Raw genomic sequence first — 26,335 nt, 5'->3', positions numbered from 1 at the left:
GTGAACTTCTTGTCTCCCCATAACGAGGCCCAGAGGCTACGCCGACCCTCGGAGGAGTTGATCCAACTAAGAGGAGCGGGCACAGCAACCCAGCTCAAAATGCACAAGACGAACAGGTTGAAGTGTTGGGCAGACAGAAGATAGCAATGACCTTCAGAAAATGGTGAATCCTGGGGACGTGTTTATTCAGTCCTGTCAGCAAGTAGGGATAACATCACCTCCCACGTCTTTTTATTTATTTATTTTTATTGAACGATGATTGACATATAATATCCTATTCATTTCAAGCGCACATCATAGTGATTCAATAGTTATATACGTTACAAAACGATCACCACAATAAACCTAGCGACCATCTGTCGCCATACAAAGTTCTTACAATATTATTGACTAGGTTCCCTATGCTGGACATTAGATCCTCATAGTTCCTTATTTTATAACTAAAAGTTTGTGCCTCCTAATCCCCTCTCACTTCTTACATGTTATGTAAAAAAGGAGCTTAAATAATAATATTATCTCTAAATATAGGCCTCCATATGTCTGACACTGTTTATATTAGGTTGAACATTAGAGTTGTGTCTGTATGTCAACAAACCTCAGATGCTGGCACTGTCATAGGATTCAATCTGATACGTTCTTCACAACATATCATCTTGATGACAGCCCTGCAAAATAGGATTGATTGTGCCCATTCTGTAGATGAAGTGCTTGGCTCAGAAAGCTGAAGAGACGTTCCCAAGCCACGCTGCCAAGTGTGGCTAAGCTGGACTGTAACCCCAGACCTGCCTTCCGTGCGCCTCCCTCCGTCTGCCACATCCTTTCCTGATGTGGAATCACCCACCCTCTTATTAAACCAACTTGCCTCAGGGGGCAGAAACCAAAAAGTTTTAAGCTCAACAAATTCATAGATGTTCGGAATTTGTCCTCTCTTTTTTAGGATGTGTTTGTACAGCACGAAAGAAAAATTTGCCTTCTCCCCACTGATCGATCATTCTGAATCAGTTATCTTTAAATTTTTTATTGCTCATCAGTCAAACTTGAGCAAGCACCCTGATGAACATTTATTTACTTAATAAATTATATGCATGTACTATGCATTAGTGTGATATATATTTCTATAGCATAGACTTTTAAGAATAAGACAAAGATTAAGTGAATATTTTTAAATAATTTTTTTTTTGGAGGAAGATTAGCTCTGAGCTAACTACTGCCAATCCTCCTCTTTTTGCTGAGGAAGACTGGCCCTGAGCTAACATCCATGCCCATCTTCCTCTACTTTATACGTGGGATGCCTACCACAGTGTGGCTTTGGCCAAGCGGTGCCATGTCCGCACCCAGGATCCAAACTGGCGAACCCCGGTGCGCTGAGAAGCGGGACATGCGAACTTAACCGCTGCGCCACTGGGCCGGCCCCTAAAATAATTTTTAAAATTACATTATTGGCATGAGAATCTCTTTGTTTATATTAAGATTGTAATTGAATATGTTTAATTAGTTTTTAAAATCTTGGCTTAGCACAGTGCTCTGAAGATGTGGCCAGCACAGTTTATTTCAATACTTAGTTTTAATGGCTGTAATAGTTGAAAAACGATGTCTCAAAGATTTGTAGATCCGAATAAAAGAGGTCAGCTGTGATTACCAATTCATGCTACTCATACTTCAATCCACCCACCAATTATGAAAAGTCATTTGTTGAAGTTCAACCTGCAAATTTCAACCTTCCTTAGTGCCAATTGTGCGTTTCTGCAAGGTAATCAGAAGACTTTTTTTTTTTTTAAGGAAGATTAGCCCTGAGCTAACATCTGCTGCCAATCCTCTTTTTGCTGAGGAAGACCAGCCCTGAGTTAACATCCATGCCCATCTTCCTCTACTTTATATGTGGCACACCTACCACAGCATGGCTTGCCAAGCGGTGCCATGTCTGCACCCAGGATCTGAACCGGCGAACCCCAGGCCACCGAAGGGGAAAGTGCGAACTTAACCCCTGCGCCACCGGGCCGGGCCCCAGAAGACATTGTTTTTTTAACAAAGGATATCAAAACCCATTCAAACTCTGTATTTAGAAGATTTTTAAACAAGATTAAAGTTTCTCATTTGTGTGAGGTTTCTTTATATGTAACATTTTATTTTTAGTAAGAAAATCACAATGATGAAAACACTTCCAGATCTCATCATCTGAAAAATATTTTTCAAAATACTTATTGGATGGCATACTGTTGTCAGCCACTTGTCATCACAGAAAAGGTTGGCAAATTTGGAGCATTTGTCGGTTTCAATTAGCAGTAATCGCGCCTCCAAAAAACCTCATTGGCTGCGATACTGCCACTGCACAAAGCCAGCACTTGTCTGTTTATAAAAGAAACATGTCTAAACTCTTTGCCTTTGACGACTCTTTAAAGAACTCTGCCGTGAGATTTTTGTAGTCTTCCTCCCTCTTGTTATGAACTTTTTGGTAGTATCTGTGATTTGTAAATAATATAATCTGTAAATCTACTTAACTGGATATAAATAAAGGGCAATACACTAAGCTGACAACAGTTGAATGAGTGAGTTCTCATAGTCAGCCTCTCCAAGAGGAGGAGTTCCTCCTGTTCCATCTGTGATCAGTAACCATTGGACATACAAGCAAAGTAAGGGGCTGGTGTCCATCCACTTTTTAAAGTGTCAGTAAAGCTAACAATTTCTCTCTCATTGGTAAACTTCAGTGGAAACTTTTTGAATTTTCTTTATATTTTTAGATCTCAGAGACTGATTCCACAGATCTACCCTCAGTCTATTGTCAAAATAATGAGTGATTTATTGAGCATCTGCTAAGTGCTGGCCGGTTTACGTATATATTTTTTTAATTTTCTCAGTAATCTATGTGATATTATTATCCTTATTTTATATATAAGAAAGTTGAAAGGAAAAGTTAAGCAACTAACCCAAAATCAAGTAGTGCCTCAGTGCAATCAAAGTCCCATTTTTTTTCCACTTTTCCCCAAATCTCCCTCCAGTAACTAAGCTGACCAACTTCCTCAGGAGAATAGTCTCAGCAAATTGGCTTCTTTTCCATATCAACGGATAATGTGTCACATTTTGAAAGTATTTCCAACTCAATTCTGGAATTTTTAATATTTATTCAGCTTGCAAAGACCGGAAGCAAGATATGTTTCTTTCATGGTCATTGGAAACCTCTTATCGTCAGAGGCATGAATTATTCCCTCTGGCATCGTATAAGAAATGGAAACCTCTGGGCCTTCTGGAGTCATTATCACGTAGAACTTTCAAAGGGCTTAGGTGTCAGACTCCTAATCTTCTCTCAGGGACCCTCCCATTTTATGACCTTGAGCACAAGACTGTGGCATCTTCTCCTCACTCTTTGAGTACGGCCATATCTTTGTCTAATATGTTCAAAATGCACATAACTTAGACCTGTTCATGGCTTCAGTGACTGATGCCAGAGAATCCCAGTACTGCTCCAGGGGCTGAGCGAATCAGGCTTCCCGGGCTGTGTGTGTGCTGGGGTGGGAAGGGCAGGCAGGAGAGCGGGCAGAAGGCCAGCTTCTAACAAATATATATTCCCAGGTCCCGCTACCCAGAGATTCAGATTTAGTAGATCTCTGCCGAGATCCGAGAACCCGTATTAATAAGACATCACTATTGATTCTAACGTACAACCTGGCTGACTCACCACTGTTTTACTCCCCCTTTGAAGTAGCTTGTTATTAACACGTTTGTAATTGAGCCATATTTTAAATAAATTATGGAAGCTCATGATTGAAGAATATTACAGTGAATCATGAAGACTACTTTGTGACGTGGATAACCATTCCTTAAGTTGGCACTTCCTAGTTTCGTAGTCTGGGATTTTTTTTTATAGGAGGTTTCATTAAGCAAGGCTAACTCTTATTGATTAAGCATTTATTTCTGCTGTCCTTAGGTGAATGTGATTCTGTTGGATTGTAAGATTCTAAAGTGACAAAGCAGTTCCATTTCTTTCCCTAAGTATGCATAGCTGTTAAAATTCCAGCAGGCATAAGTAAGCTCTTAATCCTTTCAGTGACAATTATTACTTTAAAAACAAGTAAAAATCCCTACGGACAACGGGATCCCGAGGGCCCAAACAGCGCTCTCTGTACTATGTATCTGCTGCTATTCTCCTGTATCGCTTTGGTAACAGTGACAGGCTTTACCATTAAAATTAAGGCAGTAAAGGTAGAAGTTAAAGAAGCTGACTTGGGGGCTAGTTTGAATCCCAGGGCTGTTCTTTATTAGCTTTGTCATCAGGGGCAACTTATCTAAACTGTTGGCTTCCACTTTCCTACCTCTATAATGATGGTAATAACCATACCTATTTCATAGATTGTTTGGAGGATTAAGTAAGTGGATAACACAGGAAGGCTCAGAACAGTGCCTGGCACTCGATAAATAGAAGCTATTGCTATCCTATAAGCTAATTGACAAAAGGACATGGCTTACTGCCAGATGGGATTGTTATAGTTATGAGGTAAGAGAGATAAATGCTAAGATCAAATAGAGGAATCAAGCCTCTAACTGAATTTTGCTGTCAGGACATCAGACAATGACTGTGGTGTCTTTTCAGGACTGTCCATTAACAGATGTAGGCAACCTTTCAAATGCAATGCAATTGGAATGCAAACAATACAAACAACTCAACATTTCAAATAGTATGATAGTGAATCTGCCAGTTTGAACTTCTCCCTGAGAGCCCGTGCCCCAATACCTCCAGATGCTCACACCACCCCTATTTTCGAAAAAAGGAAGAGGTAATCAATGATGTAGTTGGAGAACCCCAGACTGCAGGCCACTGATTGTCATGCTAGCCACTTCCTCTGCTACCACTGACAGACACTGAGAAGGAAGAAGCTTCAGATAGTGGTGAGCCAATATTCTGGATTGTTCCCTGGAGTGCCTTTGGGGCCCAGCCTGAGACTTCATAGCCTTAACCCCTGATGGAACCCACTGATTATTAAGAGTAATATCCACATAGAGTGGACTTAGCTCCCAGGAAACGAAGGAACACCCCACCACTAGTTACAAATATCTTTAAACTCTATATTAGATAAGAAGGACTTCTGCCTTTGACCTGACTTGGTACTCTTTAGAGAGGAAGGGCATCTCCCCAGGAGCTCAGGTGGTTGGGATATGGGAGAAGACTGCATCCTGTTCTCCATCAGATAACTCTTCCTCTGGGAGGAAGAGTTGACTTTTTGACTTGCAAACAATTCATTGACTCAGAATAGAATCCTATACTTGTGGGCTAAATATTAAATTTGCGTTGCCATCTCTGACATTAATCTGTTCTATATTTTCTGTTAGCTACCCAGTCCTTTTAGGTGGGGATTTTCATCTTCAAAATGTTTACAGATCAGATAACACTGTGTCTGTCTTTGTTATTATTGTATCTCCAATGTCTATCAGATGCATCTAGAAGATGCTCAATAAATATTTTGTTGAATGAATGAATGAATTCCCACTAAACCATGTGCCAAGAATCATTTGCTACATTATAAACTTTCAAGTGCAAAGTTTTCCCCTATTATTAGGGTGAATTGCAATGATGAGTTTCCCCTTATTTGTGAGATTAAGTTCATGGGCCCCAAATGAGTTAGTTCTGCCCACAGCAGAGTTTTACATCAACTAATACAGACTTCTGATTTTGCTTCTCATTTTATGGTTATTTCCAATGGAAAGTCCCTCTAAGAAAATATAGTTTTGCTATGATTTTATAGGCATTTTCATAGTTAGAAAAGAAGGAATAAGAATCCCAATTTCTCAGACTTCTCTAACACTTCTTTGTTACTGCACCTAATTATGACATTGGCATCACTAATAAATGTTTTCATAAAAATATGGACTTTATGCCCAATGATGAAAGTCTATATTTTTAGAGCAAGCTAGCTTGGAAAACAAAATCCCTTCTGTCTTCCTTATCATCTGCTTTGATCTTCATTAATTAATTGGTGTTTTACTTCCTGAAAAAACTTTGACCTATCAATATTTTCACTTAGGCCTTATGTAACAAATAAATCATGATCTAAAAGCTGAAGCAGTAGTAAGTCAGCCATGCATGCATATGGGAAAGTAAATGAATCGGGGAGACACCTAGAGAACCGTGAGCTACTTTATTTACTCAACAATTATTTGTTGAGCCGCTCCCCAAGGCACTGAGGATGCAGCAGGAAACAAGACAAGGTGCATCAGCATTGTCCTTCAGTGTAAATGAAAAGCTTACATTTCGGTGGGAAGATAGGCAATGAACAGGTAAACAGAAAAACATACATAATTTAATATTGGAGGGTGATGAGTGCTATGAAGACAAATAAAGCAGACTCAAGGGACAAGTGATTGTGGATAATACTATTTTAGAGGAACAGTCAGAAAAGACTTCTTTGAAAGAGTGACTGAGTCCAGATCTGAATGGGGGAACCATACACATAGCTGAGGGAAGAGCATTCCAGACAGAGGAAACAGCAAGTGCAAAGGCCTAAAGGCACATGCTGGACTTACTGGAGGATGAGGAGAGAGGCTGGAGAACGTGAGAAATGATGAGAATGCGAGGAGAGGTCAGTGAAGTCGTCAGAGGAAATATTATATAGGGCCTTGTTGGCCATGATAACAGATTTAAATTTCATTTTAAATGTGATGAGAAGCCATGTTGAAGTTGAGAGCAGGGAATTAGCGTTATTATTTAATTTACATTTCAAAGGGATCGCTCTGGTTGCCCCGTGAGAAATGGGGGGCAGGATGAGCAAGGAGACCGAGGCGGCGAATGCAGAAATTCTAGTTAGGAAGTGCTTGCTTGTGTCAAGCAAGATGACGGTAGTGGCTGTGACTAAAGTGGTTGCTCTGGAGGAGATGAAAAGTGATCAAGTCTTGTACGTATTTTAAAGGCAGAGACAACAGGATTTGCTGATGGATTGGATGTAAAATAAGAGAGAAGGAGAAGAGTCACAAACTTGGAGTCAAAACTAATTTTGTTCTAAGCAAATGAATGAATGGGTTTTCATTAACTGAGATGAAGGACACTGACGGAGAAGCAAGTGGAGAAGAGAAAATAAAGAGTTCTATTTCAAACATGTTAAGTTTGAGATACCTAATTGACATCCCAGTTGGGCTATTGTCTAGGCAATTTCATATACAGTTGTGAATTTCAGGAAAGAGACTCAGGAAGGTATTTAAATTTGGGATTCATCCACAGAAATGATACTTGAGACCATGGGACAGTCTAAGAGAGTGTACCTAGAGAAGAGAAGCAGCCTCAGGACTGGGTCCTACGGTCTTCAACATTCAGAGGCTGGGAAGAGAAGGATGCTCCAGCAAGTAGAGTGAGGAAGAGTAGCCTTAAGTAGAGAGAAAACCAGGAGAGTGTGACATGCCAGAAGTCACATGAATAGAAAAGGAGGGATTGATCAACTCAGTCAAATGCTTCTAGGAGTTTGAATAAGATGTGGATTAATACATGGTCGTTGGATTTGGAGGTTGTTGGCAACCTTGAAAAGAATGGGATCATGGAGTTTTGAGGATGAAAGCTATAGATTTGAGAAAGAGTGAGATATGAGGAAATGAAGACAGTGAGTTTAGACAGCTCTTTTTTTTTTTTTTAAAGAACAACTTTATTATTTCCCACTCCTTTTGTGTTTGTTTGTTTGCTTTTGCTGGGAAAGATTCGCTCTGAGCTAACATCTACTGCCAATCTCCCTCTCTCTTTTTTTCTCCCCAAAGCCTCAGGACATAATTGTATATTTTAGTTGTAAGACCGTCTAGTTCTATGTGAGCTGCTGCCACAGCATGTCTACTGACAGACGGGTGGTGTGGTTTTGCACCTGGGAACCGAACCCAGGCCACCAAAGTGGAGCATGCCAAACTTTAACCTGTAGGCCATCAGGGCTGGCTTGAGTTTAGACAACTCTTTTGAGATTGGCTGTGAAGGGGGACAAAGAAATGGACAGGAGCTGGAAGGAGATTGCTGTGGACTGAATATTTGTGTCCCCCCTGCCCCCGTGGGATTCATATGATGAAATCTTAACCCCCAAGGTAATGGTATTAGGAGATGGGGCCTTTGAGAGGTGATTAGGCCATGAGGGTGGAGCCCTTGTGACAGAGAGATCCATGGCCCTTTCCGCCATGTGAGGACACAGAGAAAAGACAGCCGTCTGTGAACCAGGAAGCAGACCCTCTCCAGACACTGAATCTGCCAGTGCCTTGATGTCGGACATCCCTGCTTCCAGAACTGTGAGAAATAAATGTCTGTTGTTTATAAGTCACCCAGTCTTTGGTATTTCTGTTATAGCAGCCTGACTAGACTAAGAGATGTATGGTCAAGGTAGGACTTTTTAAGATGGAAGACATTACAATATGTTTGTGTACTAATGAGAATGATCCAGTAGAGATGAGGAAATTAATGATGCAGAAGAGAAAGAGGGTGTTTACAGGCATAATGTCCTGGAGTAAACAAGAAGAGACAGAATTGAGTATTTAAGTGGAGGTTTCACCTTAAATCTACCAGTAGGAGGGTATGCAGGAACATGGGTCCAATCGGTAAATTTCAGTAAGAGAATAAGGAAGGTCTCTTCTCACTCACTGTTTTCTTCGTGAAATAAACAGCAAGGTCATCAGCTGAGAGTGAGGAGGTTAAGGGGGTTGTGGCAGCTTAAGAAGAGAGCACAAGGTATAAATGTAGCTGGGATTGCCAGGCCACGCTGAAGGCCAACTTCAGATTATGGTCATAAATTTAAAGTGTCATGGTTGTTTGTTTTTCTCCAGCCGTATTCACTTGCTTGGGTAGAAGCTTGGGTTAGGCAGAGAATTATATATAATTTGAGGATTTAAAGTGACAATAAATACCATTCATCTTCTCCCCCTGTGTTTAGAATCATCTGAAAGACAGCAAAAGAACAACCTTTATTATTCTAAAATGGATAGGAGAATGTAGCTTTAGGTATTCAGACAAATGGGTTGGAAAATTCTTCACTCCAGACCCATCTTCTTGCTGGCAGGCCCCTTCCCTTATTGGAGAACAGGCCAGAATGCACCCTCTGGAGGCCGGAAGATTTGAAGAGAGATGAGAGGAAGGTCTGAGCCAGGTTTGCCACTCCCAGCACACTCATTCCACCTCCAGCAGGGAGGAGAGAGTGAGGGGTGGGGAAAGAGGCGGAAGGTCAGGCTAGCTCAGGGGTTCTTTACTCTGCCTGCACATTGGAATCACCTGGGGATCCTTGAAAGAAACCGATGCCTGGGTACACTTGCAGAGATTCTGATTTAACTGGTCTGGGGTGCCATCTGAGCATCTGGATTTTTGAAAATCCCCTAGGTGATTCTAATTTTCTCTTAACAATACATATGGTTGGAATTTCCAGACAAATAAGACAGAAGCAGAGAGTGGCAAAGGAGTCAAGAATGCTGTTTAAAAAGTCATTATGTTGACGTACCATGGAATTTAAAGAGGCAAGTGAGGATATTAGGGGATCAATGGCACAGCAAAACGTAGTAGGGTCAGTGGATTGTGTGGATTGTCTCCAAAGGGTTACAAAATCGTTGGGCTATTGAGAAAACAGCTGGAAGAATATGAAATAAAGATCAGAGAAACAAATGCTTAAATTGAGATCGTGATGCTGCCAAAATGGTGAGTTCTAGAGTATGATTGCCTATGGGAGCAGGTGACTAAGGTTGGGTGTAGAACAAGATCATGGGACAAGGAGGCCGTGGCAAGAGAGACCAGTGTGCTGAGTGAATCCTCAGTGTGGATGTTGAAATCACCAGGAATGATGACTGGAGTCATGGTGGCCATAGCAACCTGGAGGAGAGGTGAGGCATGCGGTCCCCGACTCCCAGGGCATGAAATTCACCAGGACCCTAGTTTGGTGGTTATCTGTTTGATACTGCTTTCTTTTTCTTCTAACAAACAGCCAACTCCATTGATGGCAGATTTGAGAGAGGGAGAGTGAGAAAGCAGGAAGAGATGACCCCGCGGCCAGCCCAGTGGCTTAGATGTTAAGTTCTCATGCTCAGGTTTGGTGGCCCAGGGTGCACAGGTTCAGATCCCAGATGTGAACCCAGACACTGCTCCCCATGCTGTGGCGGTGTCCCACATAAAATAGAGGAAGATTGGCACAGATGTTAGCTCAATGACAATCTTCCTCAGCAAAAAAGAAGAAGATTGGGGGCTGTCCCTGTGCCCTTGTGGTTAAGTTCATGCGCTCTGCTTCAGTGACCCAGGGTTTCGCCAGTTCAGATCCTAGGCACAGACATGGCACCACTTGTCAAGGCATGCTGAAGCGGTGTGCCACATAGCACAACCAGAAGGACTTACAACTAGAATATACGACTATGCATTGAGGGGCTTCAGGGAAAAGAAAAAAAAAAAGATTGGCAACAGATGTTCGCTCAGGGCCAATCTTCCTCACCAAAAAAAGAAAAGAGAGAGAGCGAGATGATCCAAAATGTTATCTTTAGGTGTCAAGATAGAGAAAAAGACTATTTGTATTTGCCAGAAGTGCTTGAATCTGCATGTTTCCCTGGTAAAACGAAGGACATGCCCCTGAAATGTTAACAGACCTTGGCCATAAACCTTACGAAAGTTCAGTTTTTCTTCTCTCCTCCTTCTCACATTTCAGTGGGTGGACAAACATGGAGCGTGCCATGCCTGGTCTTCCATTGACCTTCAGTGGTCTGGTTTGATTGCTTCGACTCTTACTCTGCTTTTATTGTTGATGCATAACTATGCAGGCGTCAATCACTTTTCATTTGTTTATTCTGCTAATTCCTCACCTCAGGACATCTTCCCCCCTCTTTCTCCTGCCTTTTTCCAATCTCCCAATTTGCTATGCAGCAATAATTTCCCTTTACACTGTTCCTGCCAATTGCAATGCCAGATGGCTTCGGCTCTGAGTCCCCTCACCCAGCCCCCCTTGAGAACAGCTGCCATTGTCATTGCTGTGAACACATCGCGGCTTTGAACCCATAGCTGGGACCCAAATTTGATGCTCAGCACCGGGAGGGGCTGGTGCTAAAGCAAGGGACCATGAAAACAGCACATGCTTTTCCTTGCTGCTGTTCAGCAAAAGCTCTTAGAAAAGACTCTTTAGCATTTTTTCAATCATCTGTGTATTGAAATCTCATTGTGGAGTTTAATTCCTTTACCACCTGACTCAGCTTCCTAGCCATGAAGTTCCCTTTGTGCCACAAACTCAATTAGACCCCATATTTCCCATCCTGAAAACAGATGTGAAAAAAACAACCATGGGGCGTGTGTGTACGCGCGTGTACACATCTGTGAGCCTGTCTCTTTAGAAATCCAGCACACTCCCTTATCTACATCCATATATTTTTATTTAAACATCGCTCAACAAGAAAAACACGATTTGGTGACTGCTTGGACCATATTCCCTTGAAGTCAGCCTCTGAGGAAAGATAAAGGAAGAGAATTCCTGGTCCTGCTTTCGCTTGAGTTATCCTATGTTGGCTCCAACCCTAAAATTCTGTTACTGTGACACTACCTAAAAAGATCATATTTTTGAGTCCTCTGTGATGGTGGGTCAGTCGTGGGCCTGAAACCCCAAACAAAGAGAATCCTGAATCAAATTCCATGTCGACCAATATGCATTTCAAAGGCACTGCCCATGTAGTTGGTGGGTTGGGGTTTTTGTGTTGTTTTCTTTTTCTTTCTTTTTTGGGGAGTGGGGGGAGGGAGAGGAGCTCCCTTTCATGTTAATCTAAGTGTGCATAACCCAGGCACATTTTACCGCGTAGGGAAACTTTCCCTTTAGAGTCCCTCCCTACCACACACTCTGCCCGCCTTTCATTCTCCCCTTCTGAAGTCACTAGGGCTCCCCCGGTGTCCATTTGGGGGAGATTCCCAGGAGAGTGATGTATTCTGCTTTGCTGCTGAGGAATTACTATCCCCTCGCTTGGCAGCAAATGAAAGTGGGTATTAATTTCTCAGAGTGCTGGGAGAAACACGAGAGGGGGCAGCAGGAACTATGCCCACCGAAAACTGCATGAGGCGCGCAGCACGCCACCGCCTCAAAAGAGGGCGAGAAAAGACAATGACAAGAAAGCAAAGATTCTCCTGAGTTGACTTCCCTGCATTTTGCATCGTTAGGTTTTGGAGAGAGATGCGAGAGGTTCGGGCCCTGAACGGAGTTAAATTATGCAGCTGTGGGGGATGCCAGGTCCTCCAGAATAGGATGCTTCGTTTAGATTTTCCACAATGCTATTGAAGTGCTTATTTTCCTCCTGAAGAGACACAAACAGATGCAAACTTCTGTAAACACTTTAGAAATGAATTCAGTGAGTTTGGCCTCTCAGCAGTGCTCAATAGCTGACAGAAAAATGTCTAATTAGTGCAAGTGGAAATAATAGGGCCACTTGGATTCCTTCCATCCTCCTCCAAGTCTACTTTTCCAAGGAACTCAAAGGGCCTTTGTCTGGCAGGTCACCCTCTCTCAGGCTTTTGTGCTCCAATCTATTAAGAGTAGAAGGGCGAAAAATAGATTAGGCAATGTTCTCTGCTCAAATATACGGCGTGTTCGTGCGGGATGCAGAATGGGGTGTTTGCAGCATCAGTTTACAGGTGCTGGGGAGGCATTCCTCCATTGGCGACAGCCAGAAGCAACGCGCACGTGCGTGCTGAGCAGACTCCCTTTCAGGAACCAGACTTCCTTCGCCAATTGCCATACAGCTCATTTTCCTTCTTTTTCACCAGTTTCTAATAACATCACTCCTCAGCCTTGGTGAGGGCTTAAAAGAAATGAGTTTAGCCATTTTCTGAGATAAGCCTCAGAGATGTGCTATGCGTGATCTGTTATTTCCTTTTTACGCTATTGAAAATGCCACTGACATTTATTTCAGGAGCCTGTCTTTTTGCTTGTTGTTATTTTGTCATACAAGAGAGTGGGCACACGTGGACTGACTTTTTCCCTTTTTTGCGTAGGGCTCCGTGTCATTGATCAAGCGCCCACAGTGTGCCAGGCTCTGTGCCGAGCATCTGACCCACATTTCCTCTACTCCTGAAAAAGCACTGCAAATAGACATCGCCCACAGTTCCCAGATGAGGGAACTGAGACTCAGAGAGGTTAAGTAACTTGACACAGCAAGTAAATGGTGGAGCTCAGAAACAAACTCAGATACCTCTGGTTTCCTCTCAGACATTATATTCTCTTACCTCTAGAGGTTTCACTTAGATCATTTTTTTTATATCCCCCATGTCTCTAATTCCACATAATCTTTACTCTACCTTCATGAACTTGTGAAATACAGTTATAATAACTGTCATTTTGGGGTCAGTTTCTACTGATTTTTTTTTTTCTCTGTAATATGAGCTTCTTTGATGCCCAGTAATTTTTGACTGGATGCCAGACATTGTAAATTTCACCTTATAGGATAGTGGATAACTCATGTGCCTATTAATATTCTTGAGTTTTGTTCTGGGACTCACTCAAGTTAGAAAATAGGTTGATCCTTTCCAAACTTGCTTCTAAATTTTCAGACTGAGCTAAAAGCTTTCTTACACTAAAGTTAATTTCATGTCACTACTGGAGTAATATCCTTCTGAATACTCTACCCCACGCCCTGTGAATGACAAGGCCTGCTACCCTGGCTGGTGGAAATACAAGCTGCATGAGGCCTGAGGTTGTTTCCTCTGCTCCTTTCAGGTGGTTCTTCCCCCAGCCTCAGGTGCTGTCTTTCCCTACGTGAGCCGATCACTATTCTGCTGAAGACTCAAGGGGGACCCTCTGCAGTCTCTGGACAAGTTGCTTTGTGCAGCTCTCTCCTTCTGATGCTCTGCCCTGTGAACTCTGGCCACCTTGGCCTCCCCAGACTCCTAGAAGCTCCATCTCCTCAACTCAGGAGGACTACCTCACAGAGGGTCCACAGGACTTGCAAAGTGTCCTTACAGCTCCGTCTGAGGCATGCCCAGTTGGGGCTATCCCTAAAAATTCCAACTCTCGTCACTGAATCGTCAGTTGCTCTCATGGCACCAACTTTCACTAAAGAATTTCAAAACACTGAAATTAAAGGCCATCTCCTGGGAAGTTTTCTTTCCTTTCTCTTCTTTTTAAATACATAACAGAACACTCTTTTCAATTGTTTCTCTCTACTTTTGTCCCTGTTTTTTTCTTAGAATCTTTTCATAATAATAAGGGGTTTGGGTTCCTTAGAGCCACTGTTTGGACATAGTGAGTGGTCAGTTCAGCCATAGCTCCGAAGACCCAGCTTCTTATCCCCAGAGTTGGCCCTACTCAAAGTCACCTTGGTCAGACCATGGGGAGAAAGCAGAAGGAAAACTGACCTTTAAGAGCCTTGAGTTCCTCGAGTGTAGGCCAAGGATATGGGAAAATAGGAACTCTGTGCATGGTTCCATTGTAAAATGGTGCAACCTCTATAGAAAACAGTTTGGAGACTCCTCACAAAATTAAAAATAGAATTCTATATGATCCAGCAGTCTTATTGCTGAGTATACAGCCAAAAGCAGGGTCTCAAAGAGATACTTGCATACCATGTTCATAGCAGCACTATCACAATAGCCAAGAGGTTGAAGCAACCCAAATGTCCACCAACAGAATAATGGATAAACGAAATGTGGTAAATACATGCAATGAAATATTATTCAGCCTTAAAAAGGAAAGAAATCCTGTCACATGCTATAGCAAGGATGAACCTTGAGGACATTATGCTAAGTGAAGTAGGCCAGTCATAAAAAGACAAATACTGTATGATTCCACTTATATGAGATATTTAGAATAATCAAATTCATAGAAACAGAAAGTAAAATGGTGGTTACCAGGGTCTGGGGGAGGGGGAAAAGGGGAGTTGATGTTTAATGGGTATAGAATTTCACATTCGCAAGACGAAAATGTTCTGGAGATCTGTTTTACAACACTGTGAATATACTTAAGACTTCTCACCTGTACACTTAAAACTGGTTAAGGTGGTAAATTTTATGTTATGTATTTTTTACCAAAATAAAAAACATAGAGCCTGGAGCTCCTTCCCGACCTTGACCTTTTTGATTTTGTGATTTTGGAAAGTTACTTAAACTCTCAGCCTCATTTTTCTTATCTTAGATTTTACAGTTACTATAAATTTAAATAAGACAATGTGTGTGAATATTTTTCACCAACTAGATGGTGCTACAAAGATGGAAACCATTATGATCATGGAGGAAAGGGTGGAGAATGGCCTCGGGAGAACAGCCTGCCTCTAAGCATTGCACCCCAAGTAGCTACTTCAGTTATCCCAGAGCTGAAGTGGGGTACCTGTGAGAACAGAGAGCAGATGTCGAGCATGCACCAACATGCAACCTCAAAGAGAGGGGACTCTCGGTGGCTTGCTGAGTATCCTCCGAAGTACACAGCCCTGAGCAGGACGACAGGAATAAGGTTACTCTTTCCACACAAAAGCTTAAGGGAGCCTAGTAATGGCAGAAGCTGTAAGTTCTGCAGACAGCAGCTGAGGCTGCAAACCCAAAGACTGTTCATGAGTACCAGGCACAGGCAGGACTCTTGATCAGGCACTGGCCTTGTTAAGGAGAGCTGAGCATACACAAATCCATCAATTTTCTTCTCTGTCTATGAAATTTACATTTTATGAATGTCAGATGACTAAGTTGTTCTCACCTTAAAACGCATTTTTCAGATTGGTGGTTTATTTGACAAACCTCAATAAGGTTTTGAGCATTTTAGTTTTAGTTAGGCTTTTTCGGTTGGAAGGAACAGAGGCTCACTCAAGCAAACTCATAAAATGGGGTGTACACTATTATAAAGATACACATGGGACAATAAAGGAGATCTGTAACTCTAAGAACGACACTCGCAAAGAGGTGGATTTGGATTCAGGGCCATCATTCTTGGATCCTCATTCTGATGGTGCCCATAAACGTGGCTTAGCTACACTCTACTTTCTGCTTCTTTCCATCCTATAACAACTGGCAAGTTCCTTCTATGTTTCTTAGTTCAGATTAATAAATTCATTTTTTCAAGTCTGGCCACAGAGTCATGGGGCCAGGTCTCAGGTGGCTACTCTTAGGTTAGTATCAAGCTGCCACTGGGGTTGGGCGATGGGGTCAAGGTCAAGTAGCCACATATCCATGGCTGTTTCAAAGTCAGGGGCTGTGGGCAGAGCAGTTTCCTTTAGAAACGGTTATGTGTGTCAGGCAATGATTAATGTCTGGGTCTTGGGGAGTATCCAATAAATAATACCTCTCTTCCCCTCCTGGACTCTGAGCAAACTGAGAAATATAACACAAGAGTTAGGCAGACAAGAGATTAAATATTACCGTTAATTCTGATAAAGGCTAAATTGGAAGATATAGCTTCATATTAGAGCATGGGGGTCTGTTGGATGAACCCCAGAATTACGTAGACTTCCCCAACTAGTCACAGGAATTACTGGGCCAAGCAGAACATCCCACATAGGGTGCATTTCTAGATAAGACTTATGATACAGAAGACTAAAGAAGAACCCCTGTTTCATTCAGACAGTTTGTTCCCAAGAGAAAAAAGAAGAGCTAAGCCATGCATGCCCAGTTTCTTCTTCCCAATGACCAGTCAGATTAGTCACTCCACCTCCCCTGGCGCAGAGTCGGCAAAGAGTGGAGAGAGGCCAGGAGTGCTCCAGTCATTGAGCTCCCTTCACATGAAGGGAAACATCAAGAAGAGAGAAGAGATATTCCTCCCTAACAATTGGCATCTCTATCACAATTGGAACAGTGATTGGCTTAGAACAAAAGGATAAATACAAGTGCAAATTATCACTTTCCAGACTTAATAAACACGGTAAGAGGTAAAAAGCCTCAACAAGTTAAGAAAGCGTCAATTTGAAAAGAGAAGGGTTATTGTGCTGGTGATTAGTAGGTATTCCTGACTGCTGATGCACACCTATAAATATGAATGTTACGTTCTCCATGAGCGCTGCAGATCACCATCTGTCTATCTATCATTGGACAGATGGACACACAGACACATAGATACATGGATGATGGATATCTCTCAGAAATAAAATCATGTGAATAAGTACCATAGATGGAACCCTCAAATGGGCCAGATGTAAAAGTTTAGGCCAGTTTTACTTATAGACATGCAAGTGTCAAATTAAAACTCTGAAGAGCCGTTCTAGCTCTTTTGAAAAGTAGAGATTACTCTCTCCCAATTTGAATGCACCCTCTCTCACGTTCAATTGGTTAAATTAACCCCTGCTCAGCCCAGCAACTGCAATACTATCGATTGCATATAGGGCTTCTACTAACGTTACTGTAAGTATCAGATAATTGATGTCCAAGGCCTCCAGTCTTCCTAATATAGATAGGCCTCTACCACATGGGTCTTGAGCAAATCCTCGCTCTTAATCACAGGTCATGTGACCTCGGTCGTGTTATTTAACCTCTATGATTCTGAGGTTTTCTCTCTGTAAATGGGGACAATAATGGAATCTCCCTCTTAGGATCGTTGCGAGGATTCAATGAATTAATACGTATGGAGCATTTAGCTCTGTCCCTGGCACCTAGTTTTGCCCAGGAAGTGTTAGTACATAGAGTAATATGGTGAGGAAAGCAGTGTTTGTGTAGTAACGTTGTGGCAGGAAAATGGGCGATGCTTCCAACGCTTTCTAGGCTTCACATGTGAGCTGACATGCCCAGAAAATACTCTGCTTGATTTAGTTTCGCAAATGGAGAAAGTACTACTGGGTGGTAAACTCATTTATGCTCTTAGCTGCAAGACTTTGAATGTCTTTGGAATAACACCTTAAGAGACCAAAAGATGATGTCTTTCCATAAAAGTTTGCCTCATTTATCTCTACTTCTCACTGTTTATGTCACGCTGTCATTTTATGTGTTTCCTTCTTTTTCTTACTTTATTCATTAACTAAACATGATCATATAAATCAAATTTAAAATGTTACCTAAAATTCTATATTTTTCCTAATTAAAATGCAGACAATAAATGAAGCTGAGTATAATGAACTGATGTGGAAAGTTCTCCTAGATGTTAGGATGACTGAAAGAACCAAGTGTAATCTCCTTTATGAAAGAGAGAGAGAGGGAGAGAGAAAGAAAGGAAGGGAGGAAGGAAAAAAGAAAGAGAAAGATGAAAGAAAAAGAAAGAGAAAGATGAAAGAAAAAGAAAGAAGGAAAGAGAAAAGGAGAAAGGGAGGGAGAAGACAAGACAAGGAATCAACGTCTAAGTATGCAAAAAAGGGTAGAAGAAGTTCTAGAAGGATCTCTCCAAAACCATTATCACGAAGAGTGATTGTGGGGGGGATGGGAAAAGATAAGTTAGAGTCGAGAAAATAAGGGGCACCTTTAATTTTTACTTTGTGCTGTTTGAGTTTTTTAAAAACAAGAAATATGCACTGAGCCCTCATATGATTTTGGAAACGTAATGGGGACGCTGAGATGAAAGCCATGTTACTTTGTCCCACCAGTGAGCCGGACTCTTCCTTATATCCTTCCTTTTGGTTCAGTCGCCTCCTAAAGCAGGTGTCTTCTCCTAGCTCGAGGTTTGGTTGTCCCTGTCTTCATACAAACACCTAGCAGACTAAGCGGGGCCCCAGGACCTGGTCTTCCCCGCGGGCGCCTTTTCGCGGGCTCATTTGTCCCCATGTCCCCTAGGCGGCCCTGAGAGCGTCCATCCTCGCCCGGGACGGCGCCACCGCCGCGGCCATCGTCTTCCTGAGCGACCGCCTCCTGTACGGGCTCGACGCCTCCCGGCCGCTGCTGCAGGTCGCCAAGGGGCTCCACCGGCTGCAGCCCGCCGCGCCCGTCGCTCCGCAGCTGGTGATTCGCCAGGCGCGCGTCTCCGTCAACGCAGGTAGCGCCGCGCCCCGGCCGCCGGGCCGCGCTGGACCAGGCGGGAGCCCCGCGCCCCGCGCACAAAGGCCCCGGCGCGAGGCGCGTCAGAGCCAGGGGCGCTAGAGAAAATTGTGAAAGGGTGTGGAAAATACTAATTGGAGCTTTTGTCTTCTAACAAATCTGTCCTGCTGCTTTCAAACAGGGGTATCTGAATTGCTCTACTTCTGACCAAGAGCCTTTAGAAAGCAGATTAGAATTCTACTATTTTCTCTTAGCTCCCCGTCTCCTTTCTGTAGGGCCACTTGACTATGCTAACAATAGAGCTGACAAACCCACTGAAGTAATCTGAGGGGTCTTTCATCGCTTGGAACACCGGTACACTACCTGATTAGGCCTTAAAGTATCTTTTTTTTTTTCCTTCTGTCACTTTGAATGAAATGAAAAAGGAGGCTGACATTCTAACTTAGGACGTAATGTAGAGGGGTTGGAGGGGAGAGGGGCCTGCTATGCCTTAGAGCGAAGTCCACTTCCATGGAATTCATGAATTATTTAAATTCCCGATAACCATGAGGGTTAGCAACTGTGTGGCCTGGTAGTCTCAGTTCCAAGAGCGAAGGAATAAAGGACAAAAACAGAAGGGAAGTTGCTCCTCCCAGAATCAGGACTGGCTCAGTTTTTTAATTGGTTTTCGCTATTGTTATTAACAGCTCTGGTCGTTAAGAGGTTAAAATATCTTTACTGCATTTCCTTGAAAAGGAACTGTACTAACTATCCTAGATGGGACAATTGCTGGATGCAGAGAGGGGCAGAGATAAAAGGACATGGGAGAAATGGGCTTCTGGAGGTTAACGTTCAAAAACCCAAGTTCCTTCTCTTTCCAGTTCTTGCGGCTGTGCGTAAATTGTGCCCGCATCTTATTACTACTTTTCTAGAGGAACTCAGGGACAGAGTTGAACTAAGGGAAAAGTTTCTTCCTTTAAATGTCCCTCATTTGGGACATTTTATAATGTTTGGGGTATGAGGGAAACCTAACAGCTAATGTTGCTTCTGATGGCATCAGATGGCAATGATGTGTGAGCAGAGCATGGAGCCGCAGGGGTACGACGCGGGGCCAAACGGTGAGGGCCAGGCGTGCACAAGCAGAGTTCTGATGCTGACTCTCGTCAAGTGGAACAGAGTCAGTGCGGCCTGTTTTATGATATACAGAATTGCTGTGGGGTGACATGGAAGTCGAGATCAAACGGTAAGCAGGCATGTTGCTAGCTTTGCTTTGATACAAAGTAATCTTAGCTGGTTGGTTGGTTGGTTTTGTTATTTCTCTTGTGTCTCTAACCAAGGTGGGCTAGAGCTTTTCTCCTGATAAGGTGTAAGCCTCGATGTCATCGTGAGCAGTATTCTCCTCTGCTCACACGTCTCGTGTCTAAGACAAAGGTTCTAGATCTTACTCTCTGACAGTTGGAGTTGTCTTTTCCTCAGAGGCACTCCCAGAAGCGCCACAAGAAGACAAACCCAGCCTCGGAGTTGAGGGCTTCTTTGTAAGCTTCTGGCCCCAGACGTCTCTTGAGCCTCTGCCTGCACGGGGGGTCTCAGAGGAAGAGGGGCTTAGAGCAGGGGGTGTCCTGGGAAGAGAAGATGGCACAGTGAAAGGCTCTCAAGGCCCAGCATTGGGGGCTCCTGGGCGGGAGAAATGAGAGGGATCCATGATGCTTTAAGGGCAGGGACGAGGAAGAAAGGTAACGTGAGGGACAGCACAGTCTTCCTGTTGTCCCCTCTGACCCAGCCCTTCCTGGTGTCCACTCAGAACACCTTCCAAAGGGCAAAGCTTTCAGCGTAATGATATTTCAGAGGTAAGAGAGGATGCCCTGGCCTGCCCAGCTCACTCTTGCCTGAAATTAGGAGACAAAACCTTTCAAGGCACAATCAGAGATACGGGTTCAGACTTCCAATTCTGTCAACGTGGAGGACTGAGCAAGTGCAGAGTCTTCTCCCATCACATCAATATGGTGAATTAAAGATTTCTTTAAGGTGTCTGTAACACAGAAGGCATTCAAAGTCAGAGTGGGGGATTCAAAAAGCAATGGTGAATACAGAATTTGGTAAATGCACAGGTTAATCTAAATAAGATAGAAAGAAAAGGAAATTCTAGGGCAATATCACTTATATAATTTATAAGATGCAAAAATCCTAAAATATTAGCAAATTGATCAGCATTATATTAGATTAATAATAATACATTACAGTCAAGTAAGGTTTACTCCAGATACATAAAGATAGTTAATATGTGTTCACCTAAATTGATTTGAAAAGTATTTTATAAAATTTTAAACCTAGTTATGTTAAAAATACAAATTGGGGGCTGGCCTGTGGTGTAGTGGTTAAGTTCACATGTTCTGCTTTGGCGGCCCACGGTTCGCAGGTTTGGATCCTGGGTGCAGACATATGCACTGCTCATCAAGCTGTGCTGAGCCAGCGTCCCACATACGAAATAGAGAAAGATTGGCACAGATGTTAGCTCAGCAACAATCTTCCTCAAGCAAAAAGAGGAAAATTGGCAACAGATGTTAGCTCAGGGCTAATCCTCCTCACCAAAACAAAAAAAATTACAAACTGGAGTTAAAGATGTTATCAGTCAGGTGCAATCATGAGGCAGAAATCACACCGTAATTTGAGCAAGGAAAGTTTAATATAATTATTAACTGTATCAGGGGATTAGAGTCATGAGGGATGGCTAGTGAGATGTAAAGAGAACTCTAAAGAATACAGGATAGGTAGTTTTAAGGAGCAGCCACTATCCCTTGGACTGAGCTAGAGCGCCTGAGAAAGAGCTCCCAACCCCACACCCAAGTACGCCTGCACTGAGATCCAGACCTTGTTGGAGAGGGCATAGTCATGGCTCACTGGATGGCAAAGAAGTCAAGGTTCCAGGCCACAGAACTCACTGGAAATCCACCCTCTTGGGTTCTGGGTGAAGCCATCCCCAGAGAGGTGACTTGGAACTTACCACAAAGCTGCCTTTATGGAATGCCAGGGGGAGACGTCCATGGGGAGGTGCCTTACTGGCAACACGCCACTGTGAAGTCGCTTGACAGGATGCTGGAGGGAGCTGCTTGCCTCTGGGTGCTGCTGACCTTTGCACACTGGGCAGCTGGGTGCTGGAGAAACTGCCCGTGTTGCAGTAAGTCAGGCACAGGAGAAGCCAGGAACACTGCAGGAAGCATGCATTGGAGAAGCTGTATGCACTGCAAGAGCCTGGCAAGAGAAGCATACAAACTCAGGAAGAGAAGCACCTTCCCCATGGGTCCTTCCACACCATCTAATACAAAGCTGGCAAAGGAGAAGTGCTTACAAGGTCCAGACCCATTACCGCAAAGCAGGCCATGAAAGGTGCATTTGGACCTGAAAGGCAATAAGTTGGTAATTGCACAAGAGGGAACTTTCTCAACTAGATAAAGGGAAACAACCAAAACCTTCAGCAAAACTAATGATGAAAAGTTAGGAGTATTCCTTTTAAAAGCAAGTCAAGAAAAAACGCATCTTGTTACCACTTCTATTCGATACTGACCTGGAAACCTTCCCAATGCAGTGAGAAGAGAAAAAGAAACAAGAGGTATGAAGATTCGAAGTGAATAAACAAAATTAGGATGATTTGTAGATAGTATGATTGCCCCCATAGAAAACTTGAAGAAATCCACAGATTATTAGAATTAAGAAATTCAGCACGGTGGGTGAATACAGTATCAGCATATGTTTAAATGCCCATCCTTATGTATCAGCAAAATCTGATTAGAAAACATAACTTTTGGGGCCACCCTAGCGGTGCAGTGGTTAAGAGTGCAGGTTCTGCTTTGGCAGCTCAGGATTCGCCAATTCGGATCTTGGGTGCAGACATGGCACCGCTTGGCACGCCATGCTGTGGTAGGCGTCCCACATAATAGGTAGAGGAAGATGGGCACGGATGTTAGCTCAGGGCCAGTCTTCCTCAGCAAAAAGAGGAGAATTGGCAGTAGTTAGCTCAAGGCTAATCTTCCTCAAAAAAAATAAATAAATAATTTTTAAGAAGAGAGAGCTTTGATAAAATGCATTCACACAGGTATTTCATGTTATTGCTCTCTTTTTGAATACATTCATATGAATGAATTTTAATCAGACCCTAACTCATTATTTCCAATGCTGATTTTATTTCTTCTTCCTTTTGACAAATATATGTTGAAAGCCTCTGTGTGGCAGGAATTACAGTAGGCCTTGGAGATACTCATAAAGATGATCAAGACGTGGTTCATGATTTTCAAGTAGATCAAGTTAGGGGAGGAGACAGATCATAAACAACTACCAAAAAGTGTAAAACAATGTGGTTTAAAATAGAGAGAAAGTTAGAAAGGAAAGAAGGAAGAAGGGAGGGAGGGAGAGGAGGGGGAGAGAGAGAGAAAGGGAAGGAGGGAGAAGGGGAGGAAAGAAAGGAGGAGCTCAGCAAATTTAAAAAATTGGGAGGAAAAGGTAGGAAATTGGAAATACTGCTTTGTTTGAGGACAGAAAGAGACTGTGAGCAAAGAAAATTATATCCTGCATGGCTGAAAACAGGCCTCTACCAAACTGTCATGTTGGACACTGATCTTAAATACTGGTGACTCTGGGAAGCAGCTTAGCGCAAGAGAGAGTTCACATGCTTTGTTCAGATGGATGGGTCATGTTACCAGCCTATGTGGGGCCCATTTCCTCATCTGTGAAATGAAGATCATAAAAGTCCTGTGTATACAGTAGTGCCTCCTCATCCTCGGGGATATGTGCCAAGACCCCCACTGGATGCCTGAAACCGAGGACAGTACCGAACCCTATATAATAAATATAGTATACTATATTTTTTCATACACATACATACCTACGATAGTTTAATTTATAAATTAGGCACAGTAAGAGATTAACAACAACTAATAAAATAGAATAATAATAACAATATATTGTAATAAAAGTTAGCCATAGAGCTTAGCAACCTCAACATATGATTTTTTTTCCCTTAAATTGAGAATTTCACTTTTTCACCTAAAGGAAGCACTTTATGGCTTCTCTTTGGCATATCTGAGTTGCCAGCATCACTCCTCTCGCACTTTGGGACCATTATTAAGTAAAATAAGGGTTATTTGTGCACAAGCACTGCGATACAGCGACAGTGAATCTGATAACAGAGACAGCTACTAGGTGACCAAGGGCAGGTAGCGTGTATACAGCGTGGATCCACTGGACAAAGGGATGAGTTATGTCCCGGGAGAGATGGAGCAAGACAGCGAGAGATGTCATCAGGCTACTCAGAACTGCACACAATTGAAGACTTATGAATTGTTTATTTCTGGAATTTCCGTTTAGTATTTTTGGACCTCAGGTAACTGAAACTGCAGAAAGTGAAACCACAGATAAGGGGGGACTACTGTAATTTAGAACAATGCCCAGCATATAGCATGCACTTCATAAATGGTAGCTCTTACTATTATGACCTTGAAGGCAGGGACTCAACCTTGTTCGTCGTTCCATCTCCAGCTGTTAGCAGAGTCCCTGACACTTTCAAATATCGTTTGGTTGAATAACAGACATTCACTGAGTATCTGCTATGTGCCAAGCATTGTTAGAGAGATACATGCGACAGAGCGGTGCATGAAATGGACAAGACCCCCTACTGTTTTAGAGTTTGCATTCTGACCACAACAATTCACATCCCTCCCACGTGCGACCTAGTCTTACCCCACCCTGAGTGTCATCCCGTGAAGGCATCCAGCCCTAGGTTCAGGATCTCGTCCTCTGAATCAAGTCTAGGGACAGACAAGACAAGTCTTCTCAAGTGCTGCTTCTAGGGCACAGAGACTTGTGAACTAAAAGTCAAGTTTTCTACCCTCCAACACAACCAGCATAAAATGGGGAGATAGCTTTGAACACTCCTGTCCAGAACGGGGGGACATGAGAGTCCAACAGCTGTCACTATGTCCATAGTCATCTAAAATCCAGCCAGACATATGTCCCAAGTCTTCCTTCTGGGGACGTTAAGACTCCCTTCCTCTCTTTGGGAGTGGGTCCCCTCAGCTCTTGGACTTGTCCTCTTAGTCATCCTTCCTTTTCCATGGGACATTTCTTGTGAACATTTCTCAGCCTGCTCCATGCGCATAGAAAGGTGGGGTCCCAGTTGGGTTTCATTTTGAGCTATCACTGCCCTTCTTAGACTAAGCTGATGCAATTCCTTTAAATACGTTATAGCCTTTCAATGCATTGAATTAGACAAAAGCCATGCCTACAATTATCTGTGAGCTCTACCCTGGCTTGAAAATCAAGGTGCTATGGAACAGAACCCTTAAGATTCTTAGGAGCTCTTTTGCCTGGTCAAGAGGGTCTGAGGTCTTGGCAAAGGGTTTAGTAGCCACACCCTTGATCTGATCTTGGCTACATCTTACTGCCATTACCCCGGATTTGATCTTTATCCCTAGGTTTTATTTTGAAAATGTCTTACTGGCTGGAAAGGCTATTCTGGGCCTTTTATATTTCTTCTAAATCCTTCTTAAAAATCAAATCGTTCCTTCTTTAGTGCCCCTTTCTTCCCACACTGCATCCTAGGTGCTAACAGAGGTCAGTTTGGTACTTTCAGCCTCTTCCTGAGTATCTCCTTTCTAGATACACAAGTTCATTGGTTATATTTTCTATTTTCCCCATTACTACTGGAGACCATGTTGCCCAACTTTCCACCACTATATAACGTGTGCTGTCTTTTCTCAAACCTCCAGTAACAATTTCCTCACTGCCCTTTCAGTCTCCTCAACGTCTCTCAAGCTTGCACCCGACCCTCAGTTCCTCAGCCGGTGCTGGACGCTCTGTTTCTGCTACAGTTGTATCCCGCTTTAGGCACCCAGTTTCTGTTACATATTGCTGTATTGCAATCCACCCCATAACTTACTGGCTTAAAACAATAATAATTTATTACTTCTCATAATTTTGTAGTTCAACTGGGCAATTCTTTTATTTTAAGTAGTGTCGCCTGAGAAGGTGAGACTGCTGGAAGGTCCAAAGTGGTCTTGCACCCACAGCAGGCACGTGATACTGGCTGCCGGCCAGGAGTTCAGCTGGGCCCTCAGGTGAGGGCCGCAGTTCTCTCCTGCCTGGGCCTCTCCTTGTAGCTGCTTCGGCTTCCTCACAGCATGGTGGCTGGGTTCAGAGTGGTGAAGGTAGAAGTTATAGATCTCTTAAAGCCCAGAATAGAAAGGTACACAGTGTCCCCTCTGCCACATTCCGTTGGTCACAACAGGTCACAGGGCCAGTTCACACTCGAGGAGAAGGGAAATAAACTCTAGATTCCACTTCTTGATGGAGGAATGGCAAGGTCACCTTACAAAAGAGCACGTGGGATGGAAGATATTGACGTGACCTCCTTTGGAAACACAACCTACCACAGCCAGGTGTATGTCTGTGGGTGCAATTTGAACTAGGCTGGTCAGGGAAGGCCTTATGAGACAGGGACATCTGAGCAAAGACCTGAAGAAGAGGGGGCGCAAGCCTTGGAGATATTTAGGA

The 26,335-nt window shown here is 43.1% G+C and overlaps 1 protein-coding gene and 1 pseudogene across 5 annotated transcripts in view; one reads left to right on the top strand and one right to left on the bottom strand.

The window, feature by feature from the left end:
• The window catches only part of ALPK1 (alpha kinase 1), a 106,286-nt gene that overhangs the window by 62,220 nt on the left and 17,731 nt on the right, over positions 1 to 26,335 (top strand). For 3 of the 5 annotated variants that reach the window (XR_011436303.1, XM_023636734.2, XM_070259809.1), the window contains exon 5: positions 18,614 to 18,812. Coding sequence is in view for 3 of the 5 variants with exons in the window: in XM_023636734.2 (XP_023492502.1) it covers positions 18,614 to 18,812 (199 nt within the window). In the remaining 2 variants the exon portion in view is untranslated. Of the gene's footprint in view, positions 1 to 18,228; positions 18,502 to 18,613; positions 18,813 to 26,335 lie in introns of those variants that run through there. The other 2 variants (XM_070259810.1, XM_070259812.1) reach the window with 2 other exon arrangements.
• Positions 2,261 to 2,337, bottom strand: LOC111772617 (U4 spliceosomal RNA; annotated as a pseudogene).

Source organism: Equus caballus, chromosome 2, assembly GCF_041296265.1.
Source record: "Equus caballus isolate H_3958 breed thoroughbred chromosome 2, TB-T2T, whole genome shotgun sequence".
Taxonomy (NCBI): domain Eukaryota; kingdom Metazoa; phylum Chordata; class Mammalia; order Perissodactyla; family Equidae; genus Equus; species Equus caballus.
The sequence above is the reverse complement of the archived record's forward strand: the minus strand, read 5'-3'. Positions and strand labels throughout refer to the sequence as shown.